We start from the raw sequence: 27886 nt of genomic DNA on the forward strand, positions 1-27886 counted from the left end.
TTTACTTTTCCATAAAGTAAGAAGATAGAATCTCTGTCTCTCTCTCTCTTTTTCTCTTTTTTCCACTCTTCCCCACCCTCCTTCTCTGTCTGTAGTGAGGAAACCATGTATATGGAAAATGTTGGAACTTTTCTATTCTTACGGAAAAATTTTGATAAGTAGGGAAGGTGTCAGAAGATATGGAAAGGGCTGTGGTGGTTAATACTTGGTGTAAACTTGACAGGGTTAAAAGATGCCCCGATAGCTGGTGAAACATTTCTAGGTGAGTCTGGAAGAGATTAGCATTAGAGCTGGTAGACCAAATAAAGTAGATCAAGCTCACCAACGCCGGTGGGCACATCCAATTCGTTGAGGTCCACAGAACAAAAAGGCAGAGGAAGGGGAAATGTGCTCTCTTTGCTTGAGCTGCGACTTCTATCTTCTCCTGCCCTGAAGAGGATGTGGTGACAGTGCAGTCAGCTGGTTCTGGAGCCCAGCGCCTGGTCAGGCTCAGAGATCCCTGCAGAAAGTCATGCCAGTGATGTTTGATCAAGGAAACATCTTCAAGACAGTGATGGCCCATGAGCACCACAGTGTGTTGTATCCGAATCGAATGGCGATTTCTAATAAAGATATGGAGCTTACAGTGCTACAAAGAGGACTACTGATCCTTTATTTGGGGAGCCCGATCTCCCCAGTCCCTTCTCAGGTACAAGAGCTGGTTCTCACAGAATAAGCTCACCTATATTCCTGGGGAAGAAGCTGAAAGCAGACAACTACAATGCAAGTCTCTGAAAGTAAGTCTCCCATTAGTGGAGACACTGGAGGGTGGCCAACCCACTAACAATAGCCAACCCCCTTCTCTGTGAGAACCAGGTCTATGAATTCCAGTGTTGTTTTTCTAGTGAGAACATTTCTGTTCATGAGGATGTTGTCCAAAGTAAAAAAAAAAAAAAATCTAATAAGGCCCATATGAGTCTTCTCAGACTCAATGCTATCTTCTCCCTCTGATGCCATGCTCCTTCCAGAGGCAAAGTTTGCCCCACATAACAATTTTGGTTCTACCTTAGTCCTAGAAGCCACAGTCACAGCACTGAACCATTATCTACAAGGTCCAGCAATTCTCCACATATGTATACTGGGGAAGTGAGCAAAGTTCTTGTTGTTGTAAGACGTATAAGATCTCTTTCTCCTTGTTATCTCCTGAGACTTTTCCATTCTTTCCAAACTCTGTGTTTCTCAATAGATTTAAGTATTTGCAAATTAAGGCCCCAGTGGAATTTTTTAGAATTCTTTTGTGTGCTACTCTACTTCCCCTGATGCAAAGAAGCAGTCTCCTGCTCTAAAAGGGAAAAAATACAGGCAGAGACTGTACATTAGTACTTCAAAAATCATTTGGCTGCGCACTTCACAGAAGAGGCTCTCCAATCGCAGATGGAGATGTTTGGTAGTTAATATCTGTTTTGCCTGATATTAAGGAATATCAAATACACTTTCGCCTGATCAACACTAGTCAAGGATTCTGTTCCTCACTTTTTGCCAAATTTTCACTCTTCAAGGCACACCCACCTCCACTCCCATTACTCTCAGCAGATGACTACATGAAACCTTCTCTTGTCAGGAAGAAACGTTTTTACTTATTCTAGTCAAGGTTGCCTCCTCCAATTGTGCTGGTGATCTCATCACTCTCTCTGGCATTTTTAACCATTAGTCATGTGGCACGCTTGTGCCTTTCAATTGCTGCTGCCATGTGGGCTCCTCCTCTTTGCCTAAAACATTTTTCAAAACACTCTACAAACTATTGTTCTCCTCTCCCTCCCCCCACTCCCCATAGGTTTCTTGGAAATATACCTGCGGCCTCTACTTTCTCACTATTTTCTCAGCTACTTACAAACTCATGATGACAGAGAAATCACTGTATCCAACAACCATCTCTCAGCCCTCTGCCTCTTGAAGGTCTGCTTGTTAGTCAGATGAGACTCACTGCTCTGTCCCGTCCTGGCCTCTCCTCCCATCTCAGTCATGCTAGAACTAGGAGAACCAGTTAGAGTATCATCTTGATGATCTAGATCAGAGTCAGGAAACAAAAATGCAGCCCAATGTCTGTTTTTATAAAGTTTTATTGGCACACCCATTCATTTTTGCATATTGTCTATGGCTGTTTTCATGCTCCCACAGCAGAATTGAGTAGTGATAAGATGCTTTCTGGCCTGCAAAGCCTAAAATATTTAGTAATTGGCCCTTTATAGAAAAAGTTTGCTGACCCCTCTCTACTAGTAGATGATCTAGACAATCTAGACCAAGTAAAAGAATTTTGGACCCAACTGTATTTCCACAATATAAGAATCAAGAGGAAATGACTGTAAGATATTAGGAGATATCACTGATGAAAATTAATGACTAATTGGAAGAGGTGCAGTAGGAAACACAATTTTTAGAATGACACCTAAATTCCAGTTGTGATGTGTTAACTAAGGGAGGGAACATGATGTGTTAACTAAGGAAGTTTGGGTGAGGTGATAACAGAAAGGGAAAATATGATCATGATTTTGCGCTATTTTACATTAGAGGGTACTCCGTTACTTCCCAAAAGAAGAGCATATGTAGCACTTCAGTGCCCAAGAGAAAAACTGGGGCTGAAGAGAAAATTTGGGAATGTGTATGTTCCAGAAAAAGAAAAGATATGGAACAGACAATGTTCACAATTAGGAAGTTCCAAGGCATCAAATTCTCAATTGTGAAGTTCTACACACCATTTTTCTCATTATACTTCATACTTCTTACATGATTTAGCATATACAATTGACCCTCCTTATTCACAGATTCCTTATTTGCAAATTCACCTGCTTGCTAAAATTTGTGTGTAACCCCAAAATCAACATGCATGGTGCTTTCAGTCATTTGCTAACACGTTCACGTGGTGAAAGAGTGATTGCCCGATACACTTGTTCCCAGCTAAGGTTGAACAAGGTGACCCTGCCTTCTTAGTTCTCGTACTGGAAGACAAGTGTCCTCTTTGTGGTCTAATTCATGTCATGTTTTCTGCATTTTTGTTGGTGATTTTACTGTTTAAAACACTTCATAGTTCAGAAGTGTTATGCATGTAGTGTTCCTATGCGCAAGGCCTTATGGAAAAAAACACATGTATCAGATAAGCTTCATTCAGGCATGAGTTCTAGTGCTGTTAGCTATGGGTTCAATGTTAATGATCAACTATTAAATAAGGTCTCTGTAAACAGAAACGCACATAAAACAAGGTTATATATTGCTCAGTGAACAAAAATGTCATGAAGAGCTTTCAGGAACCTAACCCTGTATTTCTCCTAGAAGCAGTGTTTCGGGATTCACTGTTTATGGGGAATTCATAGAATATAACTACCGTAAATAAAGGGGACTGACAACCAGGTTATAAACTTCTTGAAAATTCCTTTATTCATTAAAAAAAAAAATTTTATACTGAGAAAATAAACAGTTCAACCATTTGTGAGTGACCCATTATTCCTTATTTATCTTTATAGTAATGTAGTACTCTGCCATTCACTGACATTTCCTTAAAGTATCTATTATTACTAAAGAATAGACCTTGTTCACAAATATGTGTGACTTTTCCAAAAGACAAGATCTAATAAACACGTCTGCATTGGGAAAGAAGTTCAAAGATGATGTGGGTCAAAGGCTAGAGCCTCCAGGCAAGGTCTGCTTTTATGAATAATACATTTAGAAATACTTTAGAACAAAAGACAACCACAAATGTAAACAAAAGTGCCTTATAATTTTTAACCAAAAGGATCATTAAGCTGATGTAACAAGTTTTGTTACTGAAGGTTTCATAACAATGTCATTCAATATGCCTCAAGCAACGTGAATATTTAATGAAAGCTAAGTTGGAGGGCAGTTGTAATTGGTGTGAAATTTACAATTAAAGTTTTTTAAACTTTCATAAAAGTAGAAACTTGTAATTCCCAAACTGGAAGTTCAGTAACTTAATTTTAATACAATTTGAAATTAAAGAATAATTGTTTACACAACATTGAATAAGGATGTTCCTAAGTCAGATATCAAACTGAAAATTCAAAAGAGAGGAAATGTAAACAGTTATAGAATACCAACATTTATTACTGTTGCTTAGAGCAGGCTATTCAAAGTATGGCCCATGAACTATCTGCAACCAATCCAAAAAGATCGAGCTCGTGCTAGATGAAAACCAGTCCTAGCACTAACCAGCTGCTACAGCAAGACTTCCTTGATGAAGGAAGCTCACTAACCAGCTGCTACAGCAAGACTTCCTTGATGAAGGAAGCCATGTGTTGATTTAGCCTCCGGCACAGGCGCCTTCTCTCATCACAATCTACGAACAGGCCCTGCTGGGCTTCTCTGAAGGGCCATGACAACTTTCGTCCTCAGAGTTAGGTTAACTTTGTGCGGGGAAAAAAGTTAAATGGCAATTATAACTGTCATCTATTCTACTACTTTTTAATCCCACCTCTCTAGGGATCTGATCCAAGAGGAAAATTAAGTTCTATAAATTCATCAGTTTCACACTACTCTTCAGATGTGTTTCCAGGCATCCGTTCACTTCCCAGGGACTCTAGATTCCTGCTTCAGTCAGATACATCATCTGCTTTTCATAGACTCTCAATCTTGGGAGAAGAAAAAGTAAGAATTGAGTCATTTGTTAATAACTTCTCTCTAAAGATTGCTTTACTTTATTTTTACATTTCAATTAGTAAAAATATTTAAATTCACCCTTATGAAAAAAATTGAATACTGTTTATGTGCAACCACTGGGTTTGTTTTTGTTTTTTTATAATAGAAATTGTTAGGAAAAAAGGTCTGGAAATTTACAACTCTATGTATTCTATTAACTAAGATGAAGTATATAAAGTATTTTAATATTCTTAAGAATTAAAGAAAGCTAGTATAAAATATTTTAAGAACTAGCTTATAATTCAAAATTCTAACATTTCTTGATTTTGTTTTTTTAGTATGGCACAATTTTTCTAGAAATTAAATATATAATATGGTCTTTTGTAAAAGTAATCACTTTCTCTTTTTCCAATGGCTTACTAAGCTTTACCTGCATTACCGTAATACTGAAGGCAAATAAATGGACAATCAACAATTCAGAAAAAAACTCATCAGTTTTACATATACAAGAACCCAGTTTAGCTTCCACAATGACTAGTTTATTGACCCAACAAACTGCTCCTTAAAGAATTTATATGTATATTCATATGTCATAAGACAAGAGCTCCTTTGGCACCTGAGTTGAGCATATCAGAGTGAAGAATGCCTAGACAAAGTTGTCTAAAGACTATATTTTCTCTCTATATACATATATACATATACCTGTACATATACACACACACAAATAGAAACAACTTTCCTTCAAGAAATGCTGGGGATATAAAGATTACAATGACCTTAACATGACAGTATAATAGACTTTTGAATAGTCACCAGGTGCAAAGTCATCGAAGATCACCCCAGGAGTGAACTTGCCCTGCTGGGACCACACATAGTCCCGGCCCTGAGCACACGTCCTGCTGTCCCAGGGACTTACTGGCACTGGTCCCACCAGAAGACCCCGAGGGTCCCTCTGCAGGGGGCCTTCTGGGAGCCGCACCACTAGGAATCGACACGGGAACTTCAGGAGAGCTTAAGGGCATGGTGTTTTATGACCACATCTACCTTGTGACTCTGGCATTGTGTTCATAGTCCTACTGGTGCTGTGACTTTTTGAATGCTCACTTTTAGAACTCTGAATGCCTGGCTCGTATCTCAAGACTTAGAAGACATCTAGAATTCTCTAAGTCACCTAAGTCTGTCAGCATTTTCTCCTAACTCAATTAATAAAGGTGTTTGGCCGACTAAAAATGGAGCGCACCCAGTTTTCCCGAAGTATCTTCTACTCTAGAAATTCTGGAAGATGAAATCCTCTACCCTTGTAAACCGTATTTTCCATTTGTCAGATCCAATTACATCTGAAGAAGACTGAGAGTTAAAATGCCATGCTACTCTTTCCTCTGCTCTAACTTGTACATAACACCCCTGCTCTGGTTTGTAATCCCCCTTTGCTCTGGGTAAAGGACCTATCTCATAGAGCACACTACATATAATGAGAATCTTATGTAATTTCAAAATAGCCATCAAAACATCTTCAAATATAAAATATCTCTTCATTATTTTCAGTTTACATCAACCATAATATAACTCAAATTACTTTCTTTTCCTGATATATAAAACATTTTGATAAGTCCATATGAACTTAAATTATTCCAATGCACACTTTTATTTTTGGTTATATATTTAAGTCTTTTCTTCTCTGCATAGTGGTATCTCAGGATAGGAAATGAAATTATGCTAGTAACTAATGACATTTTAACAATTTCCTAAATCCTCCTATGCAAAAGTGCATTTACAATATAAACAAGCCATATATAAAGCTACAGACCACAGTCACACACTGGAGTGGATTTCAAATGTCAAGTTCAGTCCACAGGAATCAGAGAGAAGAGTGCTAACAGAGCACATCTGAAACAAGTTCATGGGGGCTGGGCAACGAGTCATCAAAGCGGAATCTTTTGGAAACCACACTGCTATCCTCTGGGATGTTCTCTTTGTCTTCTCGATCCTCACAGGTGCCATTACAGGAGGATTTCAGAGTCTTGTCTTCAGAGGACCTTGTCGTGTGATCCTGACCTTGAGGGGGACTGGACATTTCTTCGGGGAGAAACAAGTTTCCAAAATCCCATTGCTGTAGCCAAGAATGAGTGAGGCAGATCTCTGCTGTTGGTCTTTTCCTTTGAGAGAAAACACCAAGGAAAAATGGAGAACTAAATAGCAGTTTGGAAATGCCTGCAGTTCAGTGTATCATCAAGTTACGTGTTATAAATATGAAAATAACACATACCCACAGCACAGAAGGGAGTAAGCATAGGAACCCTGGAGAACCTAGCAATCTCTTTCATTCTGACATGTGCCAAAAATTCAATGTATCATGGAGCTTACAGATGAAACTAGTCAAAAAGCTTGAGAATGAATGTTATCCTCACAAATAAAAATTAGTGAAATTATAAAGTCTCTTGGGTTTATAGACCCTTTGAAGGAAAATATATGTGATTTATAATATCTAATATTATTTTGTTATTAAAAGCAGTCACTGCTAAGTCTTAAAAACAAAAGCTACTCTTCAATGATGCTTACCTAGCATTTTGAGTTTTTAAACTTTGCTTTCTATTACAAAAGTAACGTAGTCAAATATCACAATATTTCAAAAGTAAGAAAAACACCTATCTAGCCCAGAGCTTCAACCTTCACACAACCACATTACCTTTAAAACCTGTTTCCTTTCTTTGCCTTCATGTTCATTTTTTTCTAACTATAAAAAAAATAATGTGCTCATTATAGAAATTTTAGAACCTAGGTAAAAGAATATTGAAGTAAATAAAAACTGCCTATAACCAGAAACAAACAGTAGTGGTACTATTTCAACTGTCACGTCTAAAATACAGCCAGTGAGAGCCTGGTTGGGCCAATAAAATAATTAACAAACCTACGAGGTTTTTTCCTTAAGCAGATAGGAGACTGAGTCCTCCTGAGAGTAAATAATGATCAGAGATAAACGTGCTGATAAGTAATCACACCAGGGCACTAGGCCACAGCCTCTGCATTAAGGCCAGCCAGGCCCTTTCCACGTAAACACTGCTGACCCTGGCAGACAGAAGGGAGGTCGGCCTTTTCTTTTCCTGCCTTGAAGTTGCCAATGAGTGAGGTCAGAGTCCTAAGCCACAGTTTAAGTCCCTTCTTTGGGAGGCGGTCAGAGAGCACCCGATGATCCTTAAAGATCTGACCATCAGGCATTTGCACTTGCTACATCACTGTGACCATTTAACTACAAATCAACCACCTGTGTGTATTGTAAACCTTCTATTTCTAATTATTTTAGGGAATTTCAGGAATTAATGGCAGGCTGAGAGAAAAAGAACCTATATCTTCCCTTCACTCCAAAATTTCCTGTTCTGTATTTTATATTTTCCATGTTTGGAATTATGAATTTGTTATTTAACGATCTCTCATACCACCTCTTTCTCCATTTTACCCGAGAGCTTACTTATAATAGTGTTATAGTTTTAGAATGTTTATTTCATAATAGTAAACAGATTAATGTTCTTACTTACTCTGGATTTTTTACTAAAAGACTCTGGATAAAGTCTGTGGCCAGCTGTGAAACTGATGAGAAAGTTTCCTCTGAATAGTCTACATTAACTTGAGATATATTGAGGTATGTTTCTTGGTTATCTTCTCCCACAAATGGGGATGTATGAGTTACTAACATATAGGCTATGATACCAATATTCCTGAAAAACAAAAAAGGGAGAAGAGGAATTTTAAATGTGTTAATATTAAAACATTTATATAAAATAAAATTGATACTCAACATATATATTCCTGTTCTCAACTTTACAGTTAAACTACAGACTTAAATTGTTTTCCTAAGTTCCTATATTATTAAAACTAAAATAATAATCTCAAAGTCTGCCTCACAGAAAAAGAATATGGGGGAAGTGCACATGTGTTATGTAGTTATAAATATATTAAATATATATCATTATACCTCCAGTCTGTCCTTCACACAAACACTTGTTACCAAGTACACAAAGCCATGCAAAGAGCAGCATTTTTCAAATCGTGTCCAATGACACAGTAATGATCTGTGAGACATAAACAGGGCTTTTGTGCAAATAGAGTCTGCAAGTTTGGCAAAGCATGAAGTTGGGCGGGTAGATTTTTTTTTTTACTACAAAACGTTTCAGAGCCTAAAATAAGTTAATGACAAGTCTTGTGCTCAGGAGTCAAAAAAAGAGAATGCGGACAGTATGTTTCACTCACTCATTCAGTCACAGGACCCTTTTTCCTCGGCAAACCCATTATAGCTCCGTGAACCCAAATCTTCCCTCAACTCTTCCACGTGGCCTGTAGTCACAGCCAACAGCGGTCCCAACCACAGCCGCATAATCAACTCCAGGTCTGCTCCCCGGTCCTCTGGGCTAGCCACAGAGCTCGGTGCACCCTCGTTCAGGAGAGCATATCTTCTATGATATGCCCCCAGAACACTACCCTTCTGCATTGACCTGACCTCCCTCTTGTGCTCAGTTCTAGGCCTAGATCAGATGCCCCCACCTGGTGCTTGTCTGCTGCTTCCTCATGCTCAGTAAACAGCATTTCACCTTTATGACAGAACATGGAGCATGTTCCTTTACTACATCTCGTCTTCCTCCTGTTTATTTCTGTACCTCTGGTTTAGAGCCGAAGTGCTACTTAAAAAGAATGGATAAACACTTTCCTGTGGCATAATAATGACACTTGAGTAAAACCTTTTCAAAAAAGCCTTATTATTTACATTTAGAATCAAAGAACCCTAGAATATACACTACCCAACTTTTGATAAAGGCATTTAGGTAACTAACAAAATCTTACCACATATCTGTAGCTGTGGTAATAGGATCATAATTCAGGATTTCTGGAGCTGAAAGGGAAAATATAGTTCAAAATTCAATACTGACAAATTTAAAATCATGACAATTATTTTATATCAAGTTAAACTGGATTTAATTTTTAAGAACTACTAATATAAGATCAACAGAAATTTAACATCACATTAATTATCCTGTGACTGGTCATTTAAACATATCTAATGTTAAGCAAATTATGTAACCACATGATTCAAAAGCCCCAATAATGTTCTTTGGTGTAACTGGTAGCTACATATATATTTTTTAATCATTTAGATTAATCCCAGAAAAAATAATTATGAAGAAGTAAAGAGTTGGAAGCTAAAATCTTCTTAAAATCTTATTTTACTACTCTTGGGAATTAGTTTGGTTATTTCATTAGCCTAATTTAAGTTTTCCTCTTCAGGGTAATAGCATCACATGCATCGTACAATGACAGGAGGAGCAAATTGTGCTTCCTGGATGTGCTCTAGATTTACAAGTAGATTGCATATCCCTGATTTCCTGCGCAATTAATTTCCCACTGTCTCTTTCCCTGCCAAAGTGCTTTTTAAAATGTGAAATAAATTATCTATACTTTCTAAACATTACCATAAATTTCAAATTAGTACAGTAAAAACTCAGATTTATGCTTGAATAATAATTGCTTGGTTTCACTGTATGGTTTCCTAACTTCTCCAAGAAAAATTGTTTCCAAAGCCTAGCAGTGTTGGTAATAGAGCCTTTGAGACCTACATATGGTCAGCTGTCACTGCAGCACCTACAACCTCTTCGTATACTTCTGGAGCTGTGTTATCTAGAATTACAATAACTCATTCTAGGACACTATTGCCTCTACTAACATTCAGAAGTTAGTCATGTGCTGCGTTTCTCACTTAGGGAACGTCTTGCTGTGAGCAGCAACTGCTCTGCTTAGTTCAATGTCTGCTTAGGGACAGCAATACACGCAGAAACAAAAGCGTATAGACAGATTACTACTATAAACTTAAAACTTCACATTTACATGCTGCCTCATATGCCTTAAAAACCTTCATAGTCTAATCGGTTGATCTAGTACAATGTTATTAGATTATCTAGTCATAAATTTTTTTGTCACACTTCTTTAAAATCCTTTTACAAACTGAGGCAAAATCTCACATTTTAAAGTAGCACCAACAAACAACAAGGAGTCCTGCTACCAATTCCTGCGAACTGAAGATATCTGTATTGTCAACAGCATTAGAGCTGAGACAGGACCAAAGGAGAAGTGATGTCTACCCAACAGCCCGGCCTCAAGGGCAGTGACGGCCCACTTGATCTGTTTTCCTCTATTTCCTGCTCCCTAACTTTCTTTTTACCCACACATTAAACTTTTGAACTTATATGCCTAATATGCTGTGAATTGTTGTGAATGTCTCAATAATCTTATATTCATTACAGTTCATTCAAATGTGTCATAACCAAATCTCATTGTACTAAAATACTTAAACCAAATATATCCTGAAATTAGATGCTCTAAAATATATAACGTAGAGGCGTCATTTAGTTAATAAATTTCAAAATGGTGTAGAAAATAAGAGAAAATTCTTACCTAAGTATTCAGGTGTCCCCATGATTTCCCGAAGTTCACATGCATTTCCTAGTTTTCGAGACATTCCAAAATCTACAATTTTTATGTCCCCAAGAGGGTATATGCTGCTCAATAATATATTCTGTGGCTAATAAAACACAACAAAAATATGATCAGTAATATACAGCAATAAAACACTACTAGTCTCTGATCAGAGGTAAATTAAGTGGAACATATATTTCATATGAGTCATTCATGAAACATTTGCTAAACTATTTAGAAGGAGCTATAGAGTCAATGATAAATAAAGTAAAAATGTCACTCAGAGGATTCTTGGTTTGAATACATAGACTGATTAACTGATTATGAGCTAGAGAATACTCAGTAATAACGACTATTTAATTCTGCCCATAATAAAGCCCAAGAAGACTCTACAGTGGAGAAGATGCTTAAGCTGAATCCTAAAGGATACACAGGACATGCCAGTTAGAAAGGTGCCCTGGGGAATCGCATGAACGAAGGCTTGAGGGAATAAAGTACATACATTTCCAGAAACAGAAAATGGTTCAGTACAGTGTGATGGTCCTGGATCTGATGTAGGTTAGACAGTAAGCTGCATGGGAAAGTCTACGGAAGGGAAATTATACAGAAAGGAAAGAGTGCAATGTCAAAAAATAAGATGCAGATGGATTCCAATGTTAAGGTCCTTCAGTAGCTGTGGCGGAAGGATAAGGAGGAAGAATAGTACCATGAGAGGCTGAAGTGGTGACAGGGCTTGGGAAAGGGGCCTGAATGATCTGGGGGGAGGGAGGGTAGAGGAGCAAAAGACTGAAAACCTCAAGAGAAAGATGAGCGTGAGGGAGCAAAGGAATGAGGACAAGGAGGAAGCTACCTTCAGGGATGGGTCAGAACTGAGTATCTTAGAGGGAGGCAGTTTATAAACAGGAAGATCCAGGACATAAGAGTAAGGTGGTGTGGGGTGCTTTAAGGCTGGGAACATGGAGAACTGATGGTTTAAGAGCCAAGTGACTACTGTGAGCTGCTCACACATGCAGGCCTCTCCTCTCGGCCAACACAAGCTTAAGTCCATGTCGCACAAGGGAAACGAGAGCACACCAGTGCCGCCTGGACCGCAGATCTGACTGCTGCTTCCTGCCAGCCCAGCCTGCCACTGTGCAAACCCAGAGCAAAGAGGAACGGGTGTAGCGGTGCTTACAGTTGCATCTTACGTTACCTTTAAATCAAGGTGCACAATGTTATTCTGATGCAGATAATAAACTCCTTCAAGTATTTGTTTGATGAGTCTGATAATGTCACTTTCAGAGACCATTTCCGCCAGCTCAGGTAAACACAAGTTGAAAATTTCTCCACCTGCAGCACTGACATAAAATTCAGATAATAGAAACTTGAAAAATCATTGACCTAATATGATGCTTTTAAATAGTGTATCCCTGTTAAGTAAAAGACACACAGCCATATACATTTTAGTCTCCAAATGCACATTTAGAGTAGAAGAAGGGCGTGGGAGGGATCCTTAAGGAATAAAGTAGATGACAAGAATATTTCAAATTATGGATGCTAATATTTGAATATTTAACAAATAAAATTAAATTGCATTATAGTCTAAACTAATAAAAGAGAAACATGGTAATTAGCTTACGACCGCTACCCTTCCCATTGGCTAATCAGCATATCCTTATGCAAATTAACTGTCAGCCAAGATGGCGGCCGGCAGCCAGGCAGCTGGAAGCAAACATGAGGCTTGCTTGCTCCAGGGACTGCAGACTGCAATGTTCTCCGCCTGAGTGGCGGCCTCTGAGCTACAACTCTAAGAAACTATGTTGCAAATATAGAAGCTAAACAAAACACCAGAAACCAGCTTTCAGCCCGCAGGGATCTCAGAGCTAGAGTTATACATTGTTTCGATTATAGCAGCGGAAGCCTCAGAGCTAGAGCCAGAGCTAAAGCTGGCCCAGAATAAAAAAAAAAAAAAGAAAAGAAAAAAAGGAGTGGTTGGGAGCTTCAGTCAATTGCCAGCCTGAAAGCAGCCCTTAGCTCCTCACCCAGACTGGCCAGGCACCCCAGTGGGGACCCCCACCCTGAAGGGTGTGTGACCAGCTGCAAACAGCCATCATCCCCTCATCCAGGCTGGCCAGGCACCCCAGTGGGGACCCCCACCCTGATCCAGGACACCCTTCAGGGCAAACCAGCCTGCCCCCAGGCCTCTATCCTATATAGTAAAAGGGTAATATGCCTCCCAGCACCGGGATCAGCGGAGCTGCGAGGCCTCCTGGCACCGGATCAGTGTGACAGGGGGCAGTGCCCAAACCCCCTGATCGCCCTGCGGCTCTGTGTGTGACAGGGTGTGGCGCCCCAACGCCCCCTTCCCCCCCCCCACACACACACACTGGCCCTGCTCTGTGTGTGACAGGGTAGAGCCATAACCTCTCCATCGGGTGACAGTGACGGCGCCCCAACCCCCTGATCAGCCCTGCTCTGTGGGTGATAGAGGGTGGCGCCCCAACCCTCCCCTACATGGACCCTGCTCTGTGTGTGATGGGGTAGAGCCATAACCTCCCCATCGGCCCTGCCCTGAGTGTGACAGTGTCAGTGCCCCAACCCCCTGATCCGCCCTGCTGTGTGTGTGACAGGGGGCGGTGCCCTAACTCCCCTATCAGCCCTACTTTGTGAGTGACAGGGGGGAGCTCCTCAACCCCCTGATGGGCCCTGCTCTGTGTGTGACAGGGGGGAGCTCCCCAACCCCGATTGGCCCTGCTCTGTGCGTGACAGGGGAGAGCTCCTCAACCCCCTGATGGGCCCTGCTCTGTGCATGACGGGGGGGAGCTCCCCAACCCCCTGATTGGCCCTGCTCTGTGCGTGACAGGGTACAGAGCCCCAACCCCCCTGATGGGCCCTGCTCTGTGCGTGACAGGGGGCAGCGCCCCAACCCCCTGATTGGCCCTGCTCTGTGCGTCACAGGGGGTGGAGCCACAACCTCCCCATCAGCCCTACCCTGAGCATGACTGAGGGTGGCATCGCAACCTCCCAATCCACCCTGCTCTGTGCATGACAGGGGGCGGTGCCCCAACTCCCCAATCAGCCCTGCTCTGAGCCCGACCAGGGGCTGCACCTAGGGATTGGGCCTGCCCTCTGCCACCCAGGAGCAGGCCTAAGCCAGCAGGTCGTTATCTCCCGAGGGGTCCCAGACTACGAGAGGGCACAGGCCGGGCTGAGGGAACCCCCTCCCGAGTGCACAAATTTTTGTGCACCGGGCCTCTAGTTCAATAATAACTGCCTTAACTGCAATAAAAAGAATAGCTGACACTAGCAGCTCAGTTCTGCTGCCCCTCCATTTTACTCATTTTTATTTAACTACAAATATCACCTATTTTGAAGGTGACAACCTTGTGAGGTAGGTGGCTATTACTTCCATTTTACAGATGAAGAACCAAGTTCAACGAGGATACAGCAACTTGTACATGGTCACATAGTAAATGGAGGAACCAGAATCTCAATCTGTATAAAATGGGTGAGAATCAATATTCTTCACCAATATCCTGTTTGGCAGCTTCACAAAGAATATTTGGGGCCAGAACCCAGGTCTTTTATTTATATGTATGTATGTATGTATGTATTTTTAAAGAATTGAACAGCCAAAGAATGTTGACAAAGGCATAGTGAAAAATCCCTAGGTCTGGAATCAAACAATTAAAATCCTAAATCTGCTATTTACAGCAATATGATTTAGGGCCAGTCACTTATTTGAGCTTCCCATCCATAAAACAGAGCTATCACAACACAACAGATTTTATTTTTTGAGGACTAACTCTAAATAATAAGATAAAAAGGTCTCAGTCGAACATCATGCAAAAAAAATCTAGATGGTTAGTCATCAAATTTAAAAAGGTATGTTTGGGAATATCTCAAGTAAAGCATATTCTATGTAATAAAACAGGAACTCACTCACTCTAGGAACCATTATTTTTATTTCTTTGGCTCACTGCTATATCCATAGCATTGAGAACAGTGTCTGACATGTAGAAGTGTTTGTTGAATGAATGAATGCATGGATGGATGGATGGATGGATGGATGCTGGGAGCTGGTCCATCCTTGCTGCTTGACATAGTCGCTGCAGGAAAGAAACATCTGCACAGCATATGTTTCAAGGGACCTGGCATATATAGCATATTGTTCTTAATATGTTTGCTCTCCTTAGTGCCATGTGTTTTAACCAAGGTCACCTCTCTGAGAAAGGTTGTTTCCCCAGGTGGGGATTTTTCCCTGAGGTTAGGGAGGGAATACAACCCCTTAACTAAGTGCCAGGCGGGTAGTTAATCACTTTAACTACAAACAATCACGCTTAAGCTACATAATCTTTACTCCCTGGAATGGAGATAAGAAATGCCCTAACCTTTGCAATAGAAATTGACAGGATTAAAATCGACTGGTATAAATACAGATGTAACAAGACAATAAACATCAGATCCAAATCAGATCCTAACCAGAACTTGGCCAGAACTTCGCTGGAGATCCAAACCAGAACTTTGCTGGAGTTCCTAACCAGAACTTCGCTGGAGATCCCGACCAGAACTTTGGCTGGAGATCCTGGCTAGAGGTCCTGACTAGGCTGCTGATCAACTGAAGGCTGTCTCTGTGTCATTCCTTCTTCGCCGACTCCGTCCACACCTTTGGGGAACCCTGGACCCGCTGGGGTTGGACCCCAGCAAAATACTATGACTGTCAGCCTATCAGATTGTCTCTTCCTTTCAGTTTGGCAAGCTGACCAATGTCTGTTGTAGGACTACCATTTTCCCCACAAAAGAGATACACAGGTGGAGCTACAGAAATAGAAAGTGAGCCAGAGTTAAGAGGAAAGAAAAAAAAACATAACTTAAGAAGCAGATTACAGAAGTTCGCAGAAACTGGATAAATACTTTGGCATGTAAAGGAAACTATCAAGACACCCACCAATTAAATGGTTCAGTTAATATGGCAAGATGTCAATAATTGGTGAATCAAGCTGAAGAGTAGTGTTATTCTTTCAACTTCTTTGTAGATTTGAAGTTTAAGTCCTAATATGTCAAAACTTTCGAAGCATTTTATTGTTGCCATTTAGATCAGCGGTCACCAACCGGTGGTCCGTGAGGTCCGAAATGTTGGCGACCGCTGAGTTAGATGATTGAAAAAAGAGGATTTTATGAAAGCTGATGATGCTCCTTTGTATATTCATCCTCCAAACCTAGAATTCCATCACTGTTTTGGAAAAATGTCAGCTACTTTTCACGTAGTCAAACATGCAGATGCCATGTAAGTAGATAACTTTTTAAAGGTCAGCTAAAGAATCTGACACATGTAGTACTCACAAAAATGCATGAACAATGAAATCATATTGGTAGTATCCTAGGCTCTTCTGCTACTTAGTTTTAGTGCCTGTGGGGCTGTACTCTTAGCCTTGTGAAAGTAATGAATGTAAAGTACCTATGTTCCTGTAATATCTCATCAACAGGAATGCTCACAAGATCTTGTCAGACCTTTATCATTCTTGTCTTGACATTTCAAGTCACCCTATCCCACCAATGAAGGAGGTGCTATAAATTTACTTAAATTTACTAGAGTGTATACTTACTATTCCAATACCAAAATGATTTCACTTGTGTTTTCATAGACTTCATGGAGATTGATCACATGGGGACAGGACCTTGCCAACTCAAGCACGGCAATCTCGTGCAGGATCTCCGCGCGGCAATCCTGTCCTCTTCTGCGCTTTTTTAGGAATTTTGCGGCATATTCTTGGCCAGTTGATTTCGATATGCACTGTCTAACCACAGCAAATTTCCCCCTGGGAAGAAATGACAAGCAATTCTAACTTTTCTATAAAGAACAGTATTAGTACAACACAAATACTGCTATACCTCCAACTTAGAATCAACCTTTTCAAAAAATCATGCCATGAAATTTATCATTTTTCTCTTAAACTGCTGCATGTACTTTTATAAAATGTACAGTATTACCACATAAAAATAAGAAGGGCAAATGTCGCAATAGGATGACGGAATTACATTTGTTCTTCCCTATTAATATATACATGATCATTGTACACCAACTCCATGCCATACTCTCCACATAAATTACTGTTTAGCCCTAGCCAGTTTGGCTCAGTGGAGAGAGCGTCAGCCTGCGGACTGAAGGGTCCCAGGTTCAATTCCGGGTCAGGGCACATGCCTGGGTTGTGGGCTCAATCCCCAGTAGGGGGTGTGCAGGAGGCAGCCGATCAATGATTCTCACTCATCATTAATGTTTCTCTCTCTCTCTCCCTCTCCCATCCTCTCTGAAAGCAATAAAAATATGTATTAAAAAAAATTACTGTTTAATATCACACAATCCTACAGTAAATGCTACTCTTGTTTTGTAGGCTCCAGAGAGGCTGTGTATCTTGATCCATTTCCAAAGACCATGCCCTTAATAGCTTTAACTCTCTAATCAAAAAGGCTTTCCTTCAAATACAAAAAATTAAGACGAACGCAAAAATTCATACCTGACACTTAATTTTATTGTAATTATTAGTAATCACTTTGCCTTTCAACACCACTTTTAACAAGCTTTGACGCTTCCTATCACAATTTGTCAGTTGTATTACCAGTAAATCTCTTAGTATTGCTCAGTAGTCTATGAAGCCTGTAACAGATGTCAAAGGTATGTATATATGTCCTTTGGAGAGAACTAAAGACAGTTCACCTTCTACTAAGAAATTAATGGTTATCAACAGCTATGTACAAATACACCCATTACCGTCATGTATGTCACTTTAGGAGTGGGTATGTGTTTAGCTCTCTCCAATAAATGCTCAGCATCTCAGCCAAAATTTAAAGACAGAGGCAAATTGTATATTCTCAGCCTATAGTTGCTCAAAATCTAGTTTCCCAAAGACCTGATGTTATTTTGAGTAATACTACTTTAGGAGACGAATAAAAGCTACAAACTGCCTATCCAGAAAAATGTACATGTGCCCTTAAGTAGTATGTTCTACATACAGTTTCAGGGGGGTTTCAGAGTTCCAAGCCCATTCATACAACTACTAAGCCTGAGGACAAGAAATCCAAAATTAAGGAACTCTATCCTAAGGTTCAAATGACTCTCTAGATACCAACAAATCCAGTATAAATAAAGGATCTGCAGAGAGTAACCTCTGTCCCACCACTCCGGCCCTTCCATATACTTCTAACATGGCATGCCAGGTGCTTCCCAAGGAAAGTTTTTTAATTCCTTTGGTATTTGGGTTTGGGGTGGGGCCAAAATATATTGTTTGATTCTATTTTACTTACTGTTCTCAAGGACCAGGATGACAAAGATTCCTACTCTTTATTTCCCAAATTTCCTCCAAATTGATGCTAATGAAATACACTGGAAATCACACTGAAAAACTATAGCTACTAATGCCAAAAAAGTAACCAAGCTATAATTTGCCTCCTCTACATTTATCAAGATATAAATCAACTCAATAAATCTGCATGGACAAACCTGATTCTTTGAAAGAACTTCTCATTTATTATTTGAGGATGCCTAACTTTAACTACAAGATATTTTCTTACTGTATGCAAAGAAATACAAATTGATGCATTTCAATGAACACACCAAAAAGTTAATAATTTCCTTAGCTTTCTTTCAAACCGCTGGTATTTTATACCAAATAAACTGAGACGGACTAAGATGAAATGAGTCATGAAAGGTCATGTATGGGATTGGAGCGCCAAGAGTCACACTGTGGAATGTGAATCCCTGGCTTTCTGCTCTAACCACCACAAAACAATTCCTCCTTTTAAGACAGTTGTTTTTTAATAAGTCCAACTCACGCACTTCTGCCAATTCTTTCTTAGGTTTAGAAACAAAATTTATCTAAAACAGAAAGGAAATTTTAAGTTTTATGAAGAAATCCACTCTGTAAAACTTAGGAATCAGAAATAGTAGGCCAAGAAAATTGTCCACATATTTTATAGCACTAATTGTAACAATTCAGTTCAACTATAATTTTATGAATGTATCAATAAGCCAGGATTTTCTCAGAAACAAAGAGCAAAACTAAATACTTTTTATCAAATTGTTTCAGGTATTCTAAATATGCTTTCTTAAGCAAGTTTAGTTCTCATTAGTCTAGAAGCCGTGGTCAGCAAACTATGGCTCGCGAGCCACATGTGGCTCTTTGGCCCCTTGAGTGTGGCTCTTCCTCAGCCTTAGGAGTATCCTAATTAAGTTAATAACAATGTACCTACCTACACAGTTTAAGTTTAAAAAATTTGGCTCTCAAAAGAAATTTCAATCGTTGTACTGTTGATATTTGGCTCTGTTGACTAATGAGTTTGCCGACCACTGGTCTAGAGCAAAGGTGACCAAATATTGATAATTATTTATTTGCCAATGTTCACCACTAAGTAAAAGCCCAGTGAAGGCAGAGACCCTATGTGTCCTAGTTACTACAGTAATTATAAAATCTCCATTAGCTAACTCACACATAACAGAAACTAAAATATCTGTTGAATAAAGCAAAAGTTAAGCCACTACTATAATACCATATATTGTGCTATTTTGAATCCTGTACTTAAAGCATTTATATTTTTAAAGCTTATTTGCGATTCCAATAAAATGTTACTTATATATTCACTACCTTATTTACATACCATTAAATAAGGTTAAGTATTTTTATCATAATTATCAAATGACTTAGGAAAAAAAACAAGTATTTGATTTCTATTCTAAAATGCTAATTGTGGTTTAGAATGATCAAAATAAACTTCAATACATAATGTTCCTACATCAACTATAACAAAAACTAAGAAAATTTAAAATCCATACCAAGTATATATAATTAATTCACACCCTAAAAAGGCAAATCTGAATAGATTTCCCAGCAGTGAAAAGGTCTAGTAGTTACCCTGTGCATTCTAGAACAGACAATAAAATGTGAGAGAAGGGGGAGGGCAACCACAAAGGAAGCTGACGTTTATTTCGGCATCAGCCTCACCCTCTGACCACAGAGGCCTATGAAACTTGCCTCAGTTGGGGGGAGGGTAGAAAAAAACTTAACCAACATGTTAAAAAACAGGAACAACACAAAGAGCTTTGAGAATAGTCAAAATTGAACTACTAACACTTGCATGTTATTTTAGTTTGTTGAAGAAAATAAATTCTAAAACACTAACATCTTAAGATTAATAAAAAGCAACTGATTTAGAAAGGTGACTTTGTAGTTCACTACATGCCGGAATTATGCATTTAGATATTTCAAAATGTACATGCCGCAGGATAAACAAGATTATAATGCTAACTTCTATTAATCAGGATCATAATCCTAATTGAAATTGGTAATGATATTAAAAGAACTTCGTCCTGGCCTGTGTTTCTCAGTTGCTAGAGCACTGGCCTGCTCCCTGAAGGGTCACGGTTCAATTTCCAGTCAAGGGCACATACCTAGGCTGCAGGTTCCACCCTCAGGCCTCGTAGAGGTACCTGAAGAAGGCAACCAATCTAGGTGTCTCTCTCACATTGATATATCTAGTATCTATCTCTCTCTCTCTCTCTCCCCTTAACCCCTTTCCAGTCTTTTTAAAAAAATGTTCACAATCAATGGAAAAAATATTCTCGAGTGAGGATTAACAACAACAAAAGAATTAAGGCAAGTTCTTGGCAGAGGAAATGTGATTTCCAATTTATCAAGGTTTACTAGATATATCAATAATTACCATAACAATTTTAAAAAATGCTAGGTCTCTTTCATAAAGATATTACAAATCTGAATGTGTTTCATCAGATTCTACTGAGAGTCTTTGCTCTGAAATGTTAGAGTATATCTGATTCAATTTATGCTTTTTATGTTGGCATCTTATTTGTAAAACAATTGAGAAGTATTAATACCGTCCTCTACAAAGTTTAACTTTTCCTCAAAGAAATTTTATAGACTTTCTAGCTCCCAAATGCCCTATTTTGCAAAGTTAATAGATGTTTGTACACTTACTCATTAAAATAGTGACTTAGAAAAGCAGAAAAGAATGCCCTTTATTGTGTGTACTGTTCAAGGCATAGTCGGTTACCTGCTCAAAGCAGTTTCCAAACATTTTTGCAACAGAAGGAAAATTGGAGACATCTAATCCACCCTCTCATCTTAAAGAAAAGGAAATCACACAACTAAGAGATCACACAACTTTAGGTTCAGAGTAAAAAGAGGTCAACTGACTTCCAGTTTAATCTGTTTTTACAAAATATACTAACGGATGCCATAGGACACATATCTGACATGGCAGCCAAAAAAAAAGAAAGAAAACTCCCAATGGAATCTTAGGCCTCCTCAAATAAAGTTGTTTTCTACTGTAGATGGTAAGACACTGACAATCCTATCCATCCCAAGTCTCCTTATTCTCAGACTAACAATGAAAAAAACAAAGTGGTCAGAAGAAGGCTACTGGAGATGAGGTCATAAGACGAGCGTTTAAGGAAACGGGCAATGCTTAGCCGGAGTCCAATCTCGGAAGGATTGTCACAGGGACATTATAAGCAGCCACAAAAGGAGAACCTGCCTCCTGCAGATGCCAACAGAGAGAAAGCAGAACTCAGTGTGCCTAGGAAGTGCTCACAGAAAGGGAGACGTTCTCAGGCCGTGAGTTCCCCATCACCGAAGCAGTCAAATTGGGGCTGGGTAAACAGCTTGCCAAGAAAATCATAGAAAAGACTGCTGCCCTGCATAAAAAATTGTTTTAGGAGATCACCGACCACCAAAGTCCTTCCCAGGCCAAGGTTACGTGACTACGCCACGTGAGATAAAAGTAACTAGAAGGAAACGTATGCTTTCCTGTGACAATGCAGAGAAATCATTAAAGATTTAGAGCAAAACAATTTTTTAAAACATTCTGAAAGGTTTTAAAAACTGTATCTTTTAATACATCACTAAAGTACTATGTTTTTAACACATAATAAGTATGCCAGAAATGTGAAATATGAAACATTTAGTTCTTAGTCTGGTGAGGCAGATATCATCCTCATTTTGCAATATAAAGACTGCATCTATCAAGATGTTGGGTGCAACAACTACATTCAGCTTAGCAACATAATTACTTTCCATGATTCGGTCCATTTTTGTTTTCACATTGAAATTAAGGTAAAAACCAATTATACTATTTTACTGTACATTCATCAATGCAAATACAGACTTAGTAAAGCATTTTAACAGAAGCCAAAACACTGCCTCCAGAACTAAAATCAAACTGAAGACAGAGGCCGATCACCATTTTCTAACCCTCTGATAACTGTCTTTAAAGCTCAACAGATGCTGAATATATAACTTAAATACCTTGGTTTATCTTTTATAACTTTGATAAGTATTAAAATGATAGCACTAAATGGTCTTATAATCTCAGGTCATTAAGGAATTTACACCTTGGTTAAGTCAAAACAGATTAGTATTAGTGTAAGTACAGGTTTTACTGATAGAACATACATTCCTTTTTTATACAGGATTCTAATATCAAATATGAGTTAATTTTTTTGTTTAATTTAGGAAAGAAGGGGAGAATCTAAACATTATTTTTTTAAGCCCAAACACAATATCCAGGAATTTTTTTATTTGACAAAAACTTATATAGCACTCTACTAAGTGTTTTATAAATATTAACTAATGTAGTCTTCACAATCACCATGTAAGATTTATACAATTATCTTCACCCCATTTCTCAGATGAAACTACATCATCAAGAGGGACAGTCATTTACCTGAGGTCACTAGGCTAAGCTGCCTCTTCCCAGGTCCAACTCAGACAACCCGAAGCTAGGGGACAGAGCAGACATCCTAACAGCTCACTAACCCTCCCATCAGTTAAGACTGGGCCTGTATAGTAACAGAGAGATGATGACTTTTCTTTCTAATCACTGTTAAATAACGACTGAGTTTCATATAACTAAAGATACACAAATCCAAAATGTGAATATAAACAGCATACAGATCATACAATTTCCTTACCTTCCTAGCTCTTTAGATGTCAGTGTATAAAAATTATTGAAGTTTTCCATTTTCATTGGAGTTTGAGGAGTTGTAGTTAGCAAGCCTGAAATACTTCGGCAATCAAATCTTCTCCTCGACATGTTAGATGGCGTCCAGATATGCTTTTCAGTCACTTCTTTTTACCTGTTTTTTTAAAAAAAGAGAAGAGACAGGATATAACTTCAATGTAGCTCAGGAACAAAAAAAAGATATCTCAGACAGGATGTGCATTACATTATCAGCTCCAAATATAGCTATAAGACAGCCAAAAAGAAGATTTAAAGAGCACATTCTCCCCACCAGGAAAAAGATTCACACACATAAACCGGTATGGTACTTGAACTATGTTACTGACTTCATTCAGAATAAAACTGCTGTTAAAAAAAAAAGCCAAAAAAAGAAAAACCTGTAGCCCTAGCTGGTTTGGCTCAGTGGATAGAGTGCCGGCCTGCGGACTGAAGGGTCCTGGGTTTGATTCCGGTGAAGGGCACATGCCTGGGTCTCGGGCTCAATCCCCAGTAAGGGGGTGTGCAGGAGACAGCTGATCAATGATTCTCTCTCATCATTGATGTTTCTGTCTCTCTCCATCTCCCTTCCTCTCTGAAATCAATAAAAATATATATATTAATTGTACAACTACATTCAGCTTAGCAACATAATTACTTTCCATGATTCGGTCCATTTTTGTTTTCACATTGAAATTGTGAAATGTACAATTATTTTTAAAAAGTTCTAATTTAATACGAGCAATCAATTTCATTTTGACACTAAAGTTTCATCTTCGTAAAACAAGATAATTTATCATAGCAAAGGATTATTGTTTTTAAATATAATTTCACATGGCCAAACAAACTTTGTGGTGAATTCACCCTTATGGAGCTATATTACTGACATCTGAATGACTACAAGAAGCAGAATTTGTTTCACAGACTCTACAATTCAATACTAAATTCAGAAACTTTCATAGGTCTTAAGAGTGTCTTTTTTTTGGCAGCATCAAGCACAAAGCCTGCCATGGACGAAGAGCTCTATAATTTTGTTGGATGAGTGGCTGACCATGCCGGAGTTCTCATCTACATCTGAAGCTCATATTTACCTCAAACTCTGTGATATTTACACGTATTCAGTTTTAACATCCCAGCTACGATTTCCTACTAATGGAGTTCATACAACAGCAGACTATATATCTGAAGCTACGTCTCACTTTCTGCTACACCTATCTAATAAGAGACGCAGTATTATTCTCCGAACACCCTCTGTAATACCCCCCAGGCTTTTGTTCTTTCTCTGCCACATTTCCCCCTCCTTATTTCCTACTTGACACGAACTGTTTCTTTACCTTCCCCGATCCAAATGCCAGCTACATTCAGCTAAGCAAATAAGCAGTGTGGTTGAGGTCAGTGTTTTCAACTTCTTTGTCTTCTAAGTTTCATTCTTAAGTCAGACAATTTTTTTCTCTCACTCTCTTGGTCTTTGGGAAAACAAAGCCCTAGCTGGTTTGGGGGTACACCTCTAGTAGTCTAAGGGGAGCAGTGTAGCATTCTGAAATAACGTTTGGACTGAATCACATCTGAGTCTGAATCCCACTTATCCATCACACCAGCTATGTGCTCCTAACTAAATTATTTAACTTTGTTACTGTTATGGGCTGAATTATGCTCCCCTCAAAATTCAGATGTGGCGCTAACCCCAGTACCTCAGAAAGCGATGCACTTGGAGACAGGGCCTTTAAAGCGGTGGCTAAGCTAAAGCGAGATCATTCGGGTGGGCCCTGATCCAACAGGACTGGGGTCCCAATGCAAAGAGGACATCAGGACACAGATACACAGAGGGAAGACCCTGTGAAGACACAGGGGGAGGCCATGGAAAACCAAACAGAAAGGCCTCAGCAGACAGGGACCCTGCCGACACTGATCTCAAGCTGCTTCTCTCCAGAATTGTGAGACAATACAGTTATGTTGCTTAAATCACTCAACCTGCAGACTTTATTATGGCAGCCTAGGAAATTATTTTAATACAGCTACTTTTAAAAATAAGAAATAAATGTTTCCAATAAATATCACAACACTTGCCTTTCAACATTACTATTTTGCCGTATTGTGTTTAAATTGATAAATGAGACATCACAGACCCAGTTGAAGCCCGTCTCTTCTTTGCATCCCTAGTTTATATTCCCACTACTACTGGGTGGGAGGGCTTACCATTTCATTGCCAACATTTGCCCTATTTGGAGTTTTAATTTTGGCTATTCTAGTGTAATGAGGGTGAAATGGAACTTTGTAATTTGCTTTGGATTTCTGATTACTCGTGAGGAATGCTTCGATCCTGCTGCTTCTAAAGTGTGGATGACAATAGAACCTATCCTACAGAGCTCTAAAGATTAAAAATTAAAATATGATGAACTCACATAGAATGACACTGGTACAATGCTAATCCTGAGACTGTATCATGACTGTCCAATACATAAATATTGTTAATATTCTAGCCAAAGAGAGTCTCTATGCAGTCTCTACCATTGCTGAGTACCGTTTCCATAAACAAAACTCTCAACCCAAGTTAGCTTAAACTTGATTCTTATAATTCTGTCTTTTTTATTCTGTTTTAATGAACTATTTGTGTATTTTTTTTTTTAGCTCTGATGACACTGAGTTTCACAGGTACATATTCCTCTCTTAAAAAGTCAATAATTATCAATTCCTATCCTCAATCTATTTCTTTTAGATCATCTTTGTACTTTTACAAAATTTTTTCTAAATTTGAAAGTCTATGTGGGTCCTAGCCAGTTTGGCTCAATGGCTAGAGCGTCGGCCTGCGGACTGAAAGGTGCCAGGTTCAAGGGCACATGCCCGGGTTGCATGCTTTGATCCCCAGTTGGGGACATGCAGGAGGCAGTCGATCAGTGCTTCTCTCTCATCATTGATGTCTCTATCTCTCTCTCCCTCTCCCTTCCTCGCTGAAATTAATAAAAATGTATTTTTTTAAAAAAAAAGTTTATGTGAAATCTAAAGAACAAAAGAAATAAAGCTAAAACAGACTAAAAGATATAGAGAACAGACTGATGATTGACAGAGAGGAAGGGGGTTGGGGAACTGGGTGAGAAAAGTGAAGAGATGAAAAAGTACTAATTGGTAGTTATAAAACAGTCATGAGGAAGTAAAGTACAGCATAGAGAATAACAGTCAATAATATTGTAATAACTATGTATAGTACCAGGTGGGCACTGGAAATATTGGGGAAGTACTCTGTAAAGTATGATTGTCTAACCACTATGCTATACACCTGAAACTAATACAAAATAATATTGAATGTAAACTTTAGTTTAAAATTAAAAAATAATTTTTAAAAGTCTATGAATATGCATACTTAATGATCACATTTATGCCATACACACACACACACACACACACACATACACTGAGTAGCCAGATTATTATGACTGGCCAGATTATTATGACCACCCCATCAGTACTTCACTGACACTTCCAAAAATACTGAATATTGAAAACTTCCTAAGAAAATACTCTCAAGGTTTTATTATTATTTGCATAACTAATACACTTCATTGTACTGATATATCTAATAGATATACATGCACACACAGAAAGAAAACATGTACCTGTATCATGGATGCAAACTGGCTACATTCCCCACAATCAGGACTTGGGAAACATGAGGACAAGAACATACCACATTCAACCATAGAGATAGAATACAGGCTCTAGAATGTGCACCTCATCTAAATTCTAGAATCTAAGATGTCTATTTCATGCTGTAATATATCAACTACAAAGTAATCTATTAATAAGAAATTTGGTTGAATTAAGATATATTTACAAATAAGTATTCTCTGTTCTCAAGTTTAAAAAATGTCAATATGGATCTTACAGGTAGTCAAAAATTTATGTTCGATGAAGCTTTATAATTGTGAAAAAAAAAAAAGAAACTTGTGGAATGAATGAACCCCAAAGTCAAACAATAGGAAATGGTTTAATACACCTAAATAATAGGATATTATATACTCAAAAATTATGCTTTTAAAGAATCTTTTAAACTCAAATTATAAAGTGAAAAAAGGAAGACATAAAACTTTATAAAAAATATGATAATTTTGTGGGAAAATAAAAAAGCAAAAAGCAGAAGACTGAAAACAATGCAAAATGTTGACAGTGGTTATCTTTGGGTGGTGGAATTATGGCAGTATTTATACTTTCTGGTGTTTAAGTTATCTATACTAAGAAGATTCTACTTTAACAATCAATAAAAATTTAATAAATACCTTTGGGTAAAAAAGATGGATGTAAATATATATGACCGGACTCTAAGTGCAGAAACACATTTGCAACAGCAAAACATAACTCTTTACACATTAAGGATTTACTTGGCTAGAAGTTCAAGAGCCATTACCACTCTGGTTTTTTAAGGCCTCAGTGTTTTCTCTGCATTTCTCAAACTTATTTCCAAAGATTTTTTTTCATTATCGCCCATTATAATAATTACAATACACATTCAGATGTGGATCAGTGAAGGAAGGAACAGAAGGAAATGTTAGACTTGATCTGGCCTTCACTTGCTTTCAAGGGAGAAAGCAAATGTGATGTGATCAAAGTAAGACAATTCCTAAATAGCTCTAATTTTTAAATATTCATCATAATATTCATTCCAAACTTATCAAGCAAAAATATTTCACAAAAATAGAATATATCTACAATAAACAAAAACACCTAGAGAACTAAGTGGTCTGCTTTGATCTCTCCATTAGCTTCCCAGTACCTACGAGCTTTTAAGTCCTGACACATGACACGTACAGGCTGAGGCCAGGTG

The 27886-nt window shown here is 38.6% G+C and overlaps 1 protein-coding gene across 1 annotated transcript in view; it reads right to left on the reverse strand.

The window, feature by feature from the left end:
- Positions 1 to 3385: 3385 nt before the first annotated feature.
- STK17B (serine/threonine kinase 17b) overlaps positions 3386 to 27886 on the reverse strand; it is a 29236-nt gene continuing 4735 nt past the window's right edge. The window contains exons 2-8 of the mRNA XM_070421736.1: positions 23045 to 23209; positions 16671 to 16883; positions 12278 to 12422; positions 11065 to 11191; positions 9460 to 9508; positions 8160 to 8339; positions 3386 to 6782 (exon numbers count right to left, since the gene is read on the reverse strand). Of these exons, the coding sequence (XP_070277837.1) occupies positions 6500 to 6782; positions 8160 to 8339; positions 9460 to 9508; positions 11065 to 11191; positions 12278 to 12422; positions 16671 to 16883; positions 23045 to 23166 (1119 nt within the window). The 5' untranslated portion in view covers positions 23167 to 23209 and the 3' untranslated portion in view covers positions 3386 to 6499. The remainder of the gene's footprint in view (positions 6783 to 8159; positions 8340 to 9459; positions 9509 to 11064; positions 11192 to 12277; positions 12423 to 16670; positions 16884 to 23044; positions 23210 to 27886) is intronic.

Source organism: Myotis yumanensis, unplaced genomic scaffold, assembly GCF_028538775.1.
Source record: "Myotis yumanensis isolate MYYU_CA2020_CCGP unplaced genomic scaffold, mMyoYum1.0.hap1 SCAF_8, whole genome shotgun sequence".
In the NCBI taxonomy this organism is placed as follows: Eukaryota; Metazoa; Chordata; class Mammalia; order Chiroptera; family Vespertilionidae; genus Myotis; species Myotis yumanensis.